At 40.8% G+C, this 12,653-nt stretch overlaps 1 protein-coding gene across 8 annotated transcripts in view; it reads right to left on the reverse strand.

The window, feature by feature from the left end:
* grin2aa (glutamate receptor, ionotropic, N-methyl D-aspartate 2A, a) overlaps positions 1 to 12,653 on the reverse strand; it is a 242,703-nt gene that overhangs the window by 20,887 nt on the left and 209,163 nt on the right. For all 8 annotated transcript variants that reach the window (XR_011347558.1, XM_069906920.1, XM_069906918.1 and 5 more), the window contains 2 exons: positions 12,405 to 12,592; positions 1,113 to 1,351 (listed from right to left, as the gene is read on the reverse strand). Coding sequence is in view for 7 of the 8 variants with exons in the window: in XM_069906920.1 (XP_069763021.1) it covers positions 1,113 to 1,351; positions 12,405 to 12,592 (427 nt within the window). In the remaining variant the exon portion in view is untranslated. The remainder of the gene's footprint in view (positions 1 to 1,112; positions 1,352 to 12,404; positions 12,593 to 12,653) is intronic.

Consider the following 12,653-nt stretch of genomic DNA (forward strand, 5'->3'; position numbering starts at 1 on the left):
CTGAGCTCTGAGAAGGACGTATTGCTACTCTTCTGTTTCCTGTTGCCTGCTCCTTGCGTGTCTGGAAGCACCAACAGTGAGGAGAGACTGATGTTCCCCTGCTGTCTCTTGCTTTCTCCTTTGTCCAACTCTACAGGCTTGTAAAGAGCTTCTACCAATGTTGCTTCACATTTGTGGGCACATATTTGAACTGGGTTTGGCCATTTGTTTTTATTCTGAATGTATATTGATGCTAATTGAGGTGTCCCTGGTGCAAGTTTGATTTTTTTTTTTAAAAACTTTTTAACTTCATATGACCTTAAAGGTTAAATTCAATGTGGTCATGACCTTCAGCATCAAATGTTACCACAATTATAGTAATCAATAATGCAAGTTTCTGCTAGTAAATACTTGTATAATAAACAGTAAAGCAGGTCAGCGCAAGTAGGTCAAAAGCACTTTTGAACTTCATGTGAGCTTAAAGGTTAAATTCAATGTGGTCATGACTTCAGCATCAATTGTTACCCCATCTGAACCTCCTTGGACATTTCTGGAGTGCTCCATATTGATTTGCATGGAGAACAGACAGACATGCACAAATATATATTAGATTACTGCATTAGATTACAAGGAAATGTGTGGGATTAATTGGATGGTTAGTTCAGTGAGCTGGAGCACCAAGGGCTGAATGGCCAACTATTGTGATGTCTGGTTGGAGGCAAGTGGATTGATACAAGGATCTTTCCTAATGGTAGATTCCATGGGTCATCCATTGTAATGGATTTAACTTCCAACCACAATGTAAAGGAAAATCAAAGAGAATGTACAACAGCCGACAAGTGAAATATCACATTCTTTGCATCATTGTTCCAAGTTAAAATGACCCTGACTCAGTTTAAGAACCAAATGTTTTTGTTTTGATAACAATATGTTGCAAGTTATTGTTTTTTTAAATCTAACGACAGAATCCGGTACATTTTTACGAGATTATTGCATTTCCTCTAACATTATTTGATGATGTGTTACTTTTCTTAAAACTCAACACATTTTACACATAAGATCGAAGAATGCGAAAGATTTGAGTAGTTCATTATCAAGCAGACGTAGACGTGGCTGTATTTTTCCTCACTCACCCTACTGATTGAAAAGAGGAGTCCTGGTTTTCCGCTGCAAGGTCCCATGAAACAGTGCCGCAGGCTCCAGTAAAACCAATGCTCCCACACAAAGGTGATCAGACTCAGTGCCATGGCTGCAGCCAGCATGTAAAACACACCCGCCATGTTGTCAACATCCAATTGGCTGCTCATCACTTCATTCTTCTCATTGTGACAAATTCCAGTCAGCCACAAACTCTCTAGCTCTTCCATTTCACCTGCAAGAGAAGCACAGATTGATCCTGAATCAGTCCAGGGACAAAGTCCTCCACAGGATGGAAAGGATTTCAAAACCAGCCAGCTAGTTTCATCCACCCTTAGCTCCTGATTTTAGTCCTTGATGACCTACCCCACAACATCGGCATTGGTGTAAATTGAAAAGGAAATTTTTTAAAATTAAATTTAAAAATTTTCCCAGAGAATTCTCTATCAGGGTGATAAAGGTCGATGAGATTTCAAGGCCAAGATCAATGGATCTTTGTAGAATATTTTGGGATCAAGCAATAAAGTGGGTGACCAACTCGTTGGATTGAGCATGTTCAAGATAGAGGCCATGTGGCCCGTTGCTACTTCTACATCTTGTTCCAATGTTTTTATTTGAGCTTGTAATATACATTTTAGAATGAAAATGGTCATATTAACCACAGAGCTTGACAGTATGATAATGGAGAAAACACAGAAGTGATTAAAGCAATTAGAAAAATTTGAATTTGAATCTTAATTTGAGAACAGATTGATGAGGGTTAAGGTGTAGGTTATCTGGGCCTCCTCCTCACCAGACATTCTAACCTTCAGCACCACACTTCCAACAGTGTGAGGCCCAGAAGATAAGGGGGTAAAGGTTCATTTTCAATCGCAAGCTTTAAACGTATATGTCAATCATGGAGGGACACTGTAACCATCTTCTGAATTTCACTTTAAATATTTTCTTGCACATGAACTTCAGAAGTAGAATATAGCACCTTTTTAGCAGATGAGAGTTTGAATGAAATTTTACCTTGGATCTGCAGATATGGAATATTGGAAGATGGAAAGCTATTTCTGCTAGCCTTTCCTCAAGACTTTATTGCAATTTATCTGTGGTCCATTTACAATGGTAAAGATTCATAGCCAGAATATATTAATACTATTAGAACATGAGCAGTCACAACTGAACAATTCCTCTTCTTTAACAGGAACTTTGAATTGCTTAAAACAGGGCTAATATCTGCATTAAAATAATACAAAAAAATTTCAAAGATTGTGAATATTTATAAATAACACTGGACAATGAAGATTCTGTCTGCTGAGCACTTTTGGGAGTATTTTAAGGATTTTGGGCTGCTGGTCACCAAAAATCACCTAAACATTTTCCTGTCATGTATCTATATTTTATATCTAACCTATTTTTGTGATTTTCTGTCCTATTTTAAGTCCACTTCAATCACATAAAACCACAAAGTGCAACGTGTGATTGAAAATTCATTTTCTGCATTCACACTTGGACATCTTCCCTGCTGATCTTGGTGCAGTCAGTGATGAATATGGTGAAAGGTTTCACCAGGACATGATGACCAAGGAAAAGTGGTATCAAGGCAGCTGCAATACCTCAACGCTGACTGACTATTGTTGGACACCGACACAAAAGGCATCAGATGCTGAGTACAAACAAAAATCAGTGGCAGAACATTTTTAGATCAGTTAATCCAATGCAAGGCATCAGCATCATTTTGAGACTAAGCATGCTAAATTCAATAAAAATTAATTTAATGTTTCTCCAACTTCTTACGTAATCTGAAATTATAGTTGTTCAGCTTGAAGTTGCCTATCATAATCTCCATTTTTTTTTCAGGAAGCAAATCTTCTGAAAAAAAATTGTGGTCCTAGTGTTATCTCAACGTGCACCTTTGATGACCTCACCAAAGCCTTCGACACCGTGAGCAGGAAAGGGCTTTGGCAAATACTAGAGTGCCTCGGATGCCCCCCAAAGTTCCTCAACATGGTTATCCAACTGCACGAAAACTAACAAGGTTGGGTCAGATACAGCAATGAGCTCTCTAAACCCTTCTCCATTAACAATGGCGTGAAGCAAGGCTGCGTTCTTGCACCAACCCTCTTTTAAATCTTCTTCAGCATGATGCTGAACCAAGCCATGAAAGACCTCAACAATGAAGACGCTGTTTACATCCGGTACCGCACGGATGGCAGTCTCTTCAATCTGAGGCGCCTGCAAGCTCACACCAAGACACAAGAGCAACTTGTCCGTGAACTACTCTTTGCAGACGATGCCGCTTTAGTTGCCAATTCAGAGACAGCTCTTCAGCGCTTGACGTCCTTTTTTGCGGAAACTGCCAAAATGTTTGGCCTGGAAGTCAGCCTGAAGAAAACTGAGGTCCTCCATCAGCCAGCTCCCCACCATGACTACCAGCCCCCCCCACATCTCCATCGGGCACACAAAACTCAAAACGGTCAACCAGTTTACCTATCTCGGCTGCACCATTTCATCGGATGCAAGGATCGACAACGTGATAGACAACAGACTCGCCAAGGCAAATAGCGCCTTTTGAAGACTACACAAAAGAGTCTGCAAAAACAACCAACTGAAAAACCTCACAATGATAAGTGTAAACAGAGCCGTTGTCATACCCACACTCCTGTTCAGCTCCGAATCATGGGTCCTCTACCGGCATCACCTACGGCTCCTAGAACGCTTCCACCAGCGTTGTCTCCGCTCCATCCTCAACATCAAAGTACTCGAGATGGCAGAGGCCGACAGCATCGAATCCACGCTGTTGAAGATCCTACTGCGCTGGGTAGGTCACGTCTCCAGAATGGAGGACCATCGCCTTCCCAAGATCGTGTTATATGGCGACCTCTCCACTGGTCATCGTGTCAGAGGTGCACCAAAGAAGAGGTACAAGGACTGCCTAAAGAAATCTTTTGGTGCCTGCCACATTGACCACCGCCAGTGGGCTGATATCGCCTCACAGTTCGGCGGGCAGCAACCTCCTTCAGAGCCCACCTCACTGACAAAAGACAAAGGAGGAAAAACCCAACACCAACCAACAAATTTTCCCCTGCAACCGTGTCTGCCTGTCCCGCATCGGACTTGTCAGCCACAAACGAGCCTGCAGCTGACGTGGACATTTACCCCCTCCAAAAAATCTTCGTCCGCGAAGCCAAGCCAAAGAAGAGAAAGAAAGAACAAGCTCACAATCGAATTTGAAATTTATGATAAATTTTACTTTCTCTTTCAAATGAGCTGATAGAAAAATAACTGAACTATGCTTTTTGATGTGGATGTGACAAACTGAATTCAAAAAGCGGGATGAAACACGAAAGACTGAAGACAATGAGGTTGTAGTAAAAACATACAGAAGAGTTCGAGGAACAAACGGTCTAGCAGCATCTATAAGAGGTAAAGGTATAATACCGACATTTCAGGCCTGAGGCCTTCTTCAAGGTAACTCTCAATGGCCTGATGGGCTCTTAAATTCAGCACAGGATGCTTTGCAGAAATCAATTTTTGGTGCCCTACATTGGTTTTCCAAGCTCTTTCCATGTTCACAGCATTATCCAAACTCCTGATGACTGATTTTTCTGAACTAATTGAGTGTTTAGTCAGAGGTGAGCTCAGTAATTAATACTAATAAATATGTCCAGGTCAAATTGCACTGGATGTAATTAACACAAGGCCTTGAAGAAGGGCTCAAGCTTGAAAATCAGTAATATATCTTTACTCCTATGGACACTGCAAAACCAGTCGAGTTCGTCCAGCATTTCTGTGTGCGTTTCACTAACTTTCAAAAAGGTCCTGTTAGGTTTATAGAAAACTCAATTGCTGTCAATTAACCAAGCCATTTGTTCAGCTATGAGGGTTTATATGGGAATGTAGAATCAATGGTAAACTAATCAGCCCTATCTCTCTTCCTCCATGTTTCAAATCAAGGATAATTGTTACCATAAAGTCACCAATCTTTGTATCCTTTGCTTTAATGATCTTGCCCCGCAAAGGTCAAGTCGTCTTGATATTGGAAAATACTTTAGGGTTGTGACAAACTGAATTTATTGCAAAGTCATCCTAAGCTCTGTAGGATTGTTCTTTTTAAGAGAGTTCACAACGTGGTAGAACTACAAAGCATTACTGCGAAATGGAAAGTAGCTGACTTGAACACAGAATTTCTAGGCCAATCAAAAGCATACTGAAGCCTAATTAGGTCAATAAATAGAGCACCTCCAGAGAGATCTGCAAATTGTTGAAAGGTAATATTAACTTCTGTGCATCTCATTATTTGCCGCAGCTGAATCCTCATGAAATAATTCTTACATAATCCTGGACTGTTATTTACATCCGCGCAATTTGAGCTGGATATATTTACTTGTATTAATCACTGAACTAACCTATCAAACACTCAATTAGTCCAGAAAAATTAGTCATCAGGAGTTTGGATAATGTCGTGAACATGGAAAGATCTTGGAACCTCAATGTATGCCACTAAAAATGGATGCCTGCAAAGTGTCCTGTGCTGAATTTAGGAGCTCATTAGGCCATTGAGAGCAGTCAGCAAGCAGAAATTGAATATGTTACAACCAGTCAAACAACTGATTTCATGGGGGATCACTCAGGAGGTTTTCAGAGGAATTAAGATGAATTTTGAGAGGAACTTGTTGTAGGATTCCTAGCTTCTGATGTTCTCTAGTAACTACATTGTGTACATGGTTATTCACGTTTTTGGTCACCGCTAATCACAGGATATTGATAGTTGGAGATAGGGTCGGCACCAGAATAAGTCTTAGTGGGGGGCATTAGGGTAACTGCAAGCGGCACAATCTGGCCTTCAAAACTCACTCAGCAGGTGAGAGCAGGGTGGGGGGGGGGAATTGCTGCCTACCATGAACCTCCTCCTTGCGCAACTGCCATCCCCCTTGAAGAGATAAACACATCGCTTATATTACGTGAAGACTAGTGACACTAAGGCTGCAGGTTGGGAAGGGGGGGGGTCACATTATCTCATGGGGGGGCAATGGGCACGAGTGGGTGGAGGGGGGGGGTCACACTACCTAGAGAAGCACAGATTGATTGCCTGTGAATTCTCCCCTTAGCGCCAACCCTGGTTGATGGTGATGCCATTGAATTGAATGGGTTACAACTGGATTTTCTCTTGGATATCATCATTGCTTGACACATATAGCACATTACTTGCCACCTACCAGTCTAGGCTGGGATATTGTCCAGGTCTTGCTACATTTGGTTGTGGACCTACTTAAATGAAGCTTCACAAAAGATATTGAACACTGCAGTTATCAGCAAACATCTCTATTCTTTGCCTTATGATTGAAGGAAAGTCATTGGTGATTGGGTCTTTGAGGAATACCCAGAGAAATGTCCTGTGGCTGAGATGATTAACCTCCAACTATCACAACTATTTTCCTTTGTTTTATCCATGATTTCAGCCATTGAGGTTTTTTTCCCCCTAATTCCTGTCAGTTCGGGCTACTTGAGGCCATATTCAATCAAATGTTACCTTGATGTCAAGGATAGTTACTTTCATTTCATTCTGGAATTAAGCTCTTTGTCCATGTTTGGAACAAGGCTACACGGAGGTCAGGTGCTGAGTGATACTGATGGAACCCCAACTACTGAAAACTATTCCTAATGATGACACAGGTAGATGGGTTGGTAAAGAAAGCATCTGGCAGGCTAGCCTTCATCGATCAGGGCAGCAGGGACCTCGCATGTTACGACTGTACACGATGTTGGTGAGACCACATTTGGATTATTGTACACAATTCTAGTTACCCAGTTACAAGAATCATGGAGCTGGACAGGCTGCAGAAAAAATTCACAAGAGTGTTACTGGGACTGGTGAGCTTGAATTATAAGGAGAACTTAGATAGAGATTTATAAAATCACAAGGGGCAAAGATAAGGTAAATAGTCATAGTCCAGAGAGCAAAGACTTAAGGTGTTAGGGGAAAGATTGAAAGGGGACTTGAAGGGAATCTTTTATCCTCACAGACGACAGCAGGTTTATGTAGCAAACTGCAAGAGGAAGTGGTAGAGAATTGTGAGGCTTTAAAAACTTTTAAACAGGTAAACTTTAGAGGGATATGAGACGAATGCTGTCAAATATGACTGTCTTATGTAGAGAACATGACTGGCAACTTAAAGGGCCTACTTCAATGCCATGATACTTTCTGACTGCTGAATGGATGGAGTCCAGGTTCTGTGCATTGTCCTGTATTAAGACTGCGCTGTGTCCTTTGTCTTCCTTGATACTCAAACCAATCTTTCTTAAATCCTTCTCAACCCCACTGAAAATGCCTGGGCATTCACTTTCCTGTTCTTAGTTATAAAATATGGAAATAATTAAGGGATACTTTCGTCTGGCATAAAACTACTTAAACAACATTTTCATCAATCTAATTAGAAGCATTTGGCAATGACTTACCTGCCCCTCACCCTCGGTACCAAGATCAATACAACATAAATGGAGCCACATTGGACAACAAACTATCAATGTATCATTGGTTCCTCTCATTGAATCATGCAATTGAAATGAACAATATTTTGTCCCTAAAAACTCCTGTGAGAGACTGACGGAGAGCCTTTTCTGGAATGGCTGCTGTCCTGTAGCCAGATTTGTGTCAGTCCTTCCAACTCATTTTAGAGCAAATCAACTAGATACTCCAGGTAAGAACAGCAGATTTCCTTTGCTACAGGATGGAAGTGAACCAAATTGGTTTTAAAATTCTGGTTAACATTAAAAATATATCTTTTTAATTCAGATTTACGTAATTAGCAATTTAAATTACCCTGCTGCCATAATGGAAGTGATTCATTAGTGCAAGCCTCAGGACTACACGTCCAGCAAATTAATTATTTTACGACCAAACTCATGCAACCATTTCAAAAGAAGAAGAGCTGACCTGCCAGAAATAGTAGCTGGTCAAACTGTTCCAATCTGAAATAAAACCAAAGATGTTAGGAATGCCTGACAGCCAGGCATTAGTGGAGATAAAATTCTGATGGAAGATCAGGATCTGAAACAGTGACTACCGGTAGGTTTCTCTCCATAGATGTGGCCTGATTTGCTGAGTATCCACAAGATTATTTGTTTTAATTTGGATTTCCAGCAGATGCAATATTTTGCTTTGGTCTCAAGCACGCACAAGTCATAATTCTGAAAATTTAATCCATCGATCTGGTTCACATTAAACACAGTTGGGTGCAAAGAACAAGGCATAATAGCACCCTTGGATGAACCAATCCAACCACTGTGGAAAGTACTACAACCCTGCCCTAAAATGTATGATCTTTCAGACCTTCCTAGATGCAAATGGTAAACTTATGATGAATATGTAGATCAGGTTTGACATAAAATACCAAGAATCTTGCATGCATGTTGAAATACTAGCACAGTCTATTTGGGCCAAATGGCCAGCCTCTATGCTGTAAAATCAATACAATAGTATGTTCATCTGGTGTGTGAATAAACACAACAGGATCTCAGGAATCAGTCTCCCTTCACATGAATAAAACCTAACTTCAGTTTCACAGCTTGACATTGTCTCAACCTTTTCATTTAAAAACAAAATCAATGCAGAAGAATTTGAACTTAGCATCAAGTACACCTCAGGACAAAAACAATCACAAGTATCTTATGTGACAACCTTAATCTTATACAAATCTTAACCAGTTAAGGTCTATTAAATGTGTTTGCAAAAAAATATAGACATATAGCATGGTTACAGGCATTTCAGCCCATGAATCCATGCCGCCGAATTTACACCCAATGAACCTACACCCCAGTACGTTTTGAACAGTGAGAGGAAACCGGAGCCACAGACATGGGGAGAACTTACAAGGCAGTGGGGGGGGGGGTGGTGTGTGTGTGTGTGTATATGTATGACATGTATGTTTCCATACAGACACATGTCAGCATTACTGAGTTCCAGAACTAAGTTCAAGTCATTCAGTAAATTGTAACTGGAGTTTTTTTTTTACAGGAAAAATCTTAACTTTTTTCCATTAAAATAGATAGGGCAAATGAGTTATGGTTAACAGGTCTTCATGGTTAGACATACCATCAGCCAGACACATCACAACTTGAGTGGCCATAAATAGAGAAAGGGAAAGAAAATAGCATGAGAGAGAATGAGAAGTAGAGAGCATCTATTATTACTGGGTGGATTGACAACAATATTCTGAGAAGGATGCACTGCCGAATAATACTGTCAGCGTGAAGAAGCTGGTAAGACTGTGCTGTTGAAGATGTTTTTTACAGTGAGAGGGGTAGCAGCTGTTCCTGAACCTGGTGGTGCGAGTCTTGTGGCACCTACACCTCCTTCCTGATGGCAGCAGCGAGAACAGGGCGCGTGCTGGGTGGTGTGGATCGCTGGTGATTGTTGCTGCCCTCTGACGGAACCATTCCTTGTAGATGTTCTTGATGGTGGGGAGGGTTTTGCGTGTGATGACCTGGGCTGTGTCCACTACTTGTTGGCGGGCTTTACGCTCAGGGGTATTGGTGTCCTCACATCAGACCATGATGTAACCAGTCAGCATACTTTCCACCATGCATACAGTATGTAGAAATTTGCCAGGGTTTCTGATGTCATACCAAACCTCCATAAACTTCTGAGGAAGTAGTGGTGCTGACGTTCTTTCTTCACGATGCCATTGGTGTGTTGGGTCCAGAAAAGTTCCTGTGAGATAGCGACTCCCAAGAACTTAAATTTGATCACCCTCTCCACCTCTGATCCCCCAATGATCACTGGATTGTTTACCTCTGGCTTTCTCTTTCTGAAGTCAACAATCAGCTCCGTAGTTTTGGTGACATTGATTGTTGGTTGTTGTTGGTGCACCATTCAGCCAAGTTTTCAATATCTCTCCTGTATGATGACTACTGTGGTATTGGTGGCAAATTAGTGTTATTGTTGTATGAAGCCACACAGTCGTAGGTGTAAAGTGAGTAGAGCAGGGGGAAAAAAAATGCAGCCCTGTGAGGACCCAGTACTGATGGAGACTGTGGAGGAGATGTTTTTACCAATCCTCACTGATTGTGGTCTGGAGGTGAGGAAATCTATGTTCCAATTACACTGTGGGGTGCTGAGTCCCAGGCCTTGGAGTTTGCTGATCAGTTTTGAGGGGATGATGGTGTTAAATGCCAAACTGTAGTCGATAAAGAGCACCCTGATAAATGAAACAGGATTAAATAAATGAATTAAAGAACATCTTTACTGTTCACGTGTTCAAGGACTTCGTGTAGAACCAGTGAGATGGCATCCGCCGCAGACTAGTTGCTATGATAGGCGAACTGGAACAGATCCATGTCACTGCTCAGATAGGAGCCAATAAGCTTCAACACTAGCCTTTCAAAACACTTCACTGTTGATGTAATGTTACTGGTCGATAGTCATTAAGGCAGACTATTACACTCTTCTTGGGCACCGGTATGATTGACGCCTGTTTGAACTCTGATAATAAATCGAAATCTAAATAAAACTCTGCAGAAGAATATTGGTAAAACATGAAAGTCTGCAGACACTGTGGTTCGAAGTAAAAAACACCATGCTGGGGAAACTCAGCAAGTCAAACAGCGCACTCTATGTAGCAAAGATAAAGAGACATAATCAACGTTTCGGTCTTGACCCCTTCATCATCATACCCTTATCTTTGCTACATAAAGTACACCCTTGGACCTGCTGAGTTTCTCCAGCATTGTGTTTTTATAGAAAAATATTGGTCTTTGGTTGTACACACCTGCCAACAGATAATTCTATTAATTCAAAACAATGAATGGGAGCTCAGTCCAACCACTGTCAAGCTGTTCAGTGCACATGGTTAAAGAAGAATGACTGATTAACCTCACATTTCACATACAAGAACTATTTTAGACAAAAATTAACAACATCATCTCAACCAAAGGAAACCATGTACCATGACTAGACTTCCATTACATGACAAGACAATGGGCAATATTTAAGTAGCTTCAGGATTGCACGGTCCTTGCTGGCAATGTACGCCTCTTTCTCCAGAAGCACCATGGTATACTGAACTATCAATTAGTAGCTATTCTTCTCCAAAGAGCAGAAGACATGACGATCTTCAAATCGAGTTCATTGAAATTCACATAACTGCACCAGCTGAGAGAACCTCCTTGGCTTGTGTAGGGGTTGTACAAATAATCTACTAAATGATTATATCAGTATAGAGGCTGTAAGTTCATAGCTAAAATCGTCCTCCATCACTTGCTTTAGTTATGCCTCAATAGGAAAACTGCACATTGCACTCTGCTTCCAAAACTCATTTCAAGTGACTTCGCTTTATCTATCTCTTTAATACAAGTGATGGATGATCTTTTTTTTACCAAAAGACTCTTCTGGATGCCCTCAAACTTCCTGTGATTGCCAGATCTCTAGAGGCAGTGTACACACAGAGAGCCATGAATTTTAGACCAGTCCATTGATGGAAATCAGGTGTGAAGCGTGAATGGCATCCTATATTTTTTAATGTAATTCAGGATGTGGTATCAATGGCAAGCCTTCCATTTGTTTCCCATTCCTGATCAATCTGAACATGTTTGTTTGCGAGGTAATTTTAGAATTAACTGTACTTCTGTGGGCCTTGAGTCACATATCAATGGGACCAGGTTTCCTCCCCAATGTCTTATTTTACAACCGTAGCTTCAGGACAATCATTATGAGCACAGTTTTTCTTAAATTCTAGAATTCTGCGGTGATAGCAACATTGGAGGCGTGGCATTCTGCCTCTCTTGTCTATAGAGCAACTTCTTTTTGCATTATTTTCAACTATATTTACCTCTTGAGGGTTATTCCCCAGCTAGTGCTTAATCAGTGATTTACAAATTCAAAATGCACATTTTAACTGTCTGAAAAAAAAAGAATTGAGCTGAATGTCATCGAGATATCCTCCAAGCATGAGATGTTAATTCCTGAAACTGAAAAAAGAAAACAAAATAATAACGTCTCAAAAGTCCAGTGTACGTGATCATCTCTGCATTCATTTTTTTAAAATCTCCGTGCCTGAATAAAAAAACTTTATGATGCTAAGGTTTGGAAGTCTTTCATGTTACTTGTTGCAGTATTAATTCTTATATCCATATTTATAATTGAATATGCCAGTATGAACTACCCCACCTTTATTTAGTATCTCAAGCCTATTCCTCAGAGAACTTTCTTTCCACTGGAGCTTCCTGATGGAGCGGGATAATTTCACAACAAAATAACACAGACTCAACAGATTCTCATGAGTGATAAGGGGCACACATACCATCACCAACGAATTGGAGAAGAGCCAAGTCAATCTGCCGCTTCCAAGGTGAGCTTTTCTGTAGAGCTATCCCATAGCCAGTGGTTGAGAAGACATATCCACTGCCGATCGTTACAAGCTTGCAACCTTCATCTCTTCCAGCCATGTAATTCAGAACTGCAGCATCATATATGAATGCATCCAACTTTCTAAAATAAAAGAAGTGGTATGACTGAAAACATCACCATCAGGTTTGATCATCAGGAAGCA

Source organism: Narcine bancroftii, chromosome 12, assembly GCF_036971445.1.
Source record: "Narcine bancroftii isolate sNarBan1 chromosome 12, sNarBan1.hap1, whole genome shotgun sequence".
Lineage (NCBI taxonomy): Eukaryota > Metazoa > Chordata > Chondrichthyes > Torpediniformes > Narcinidae > Narcine > Narcine bancroftii.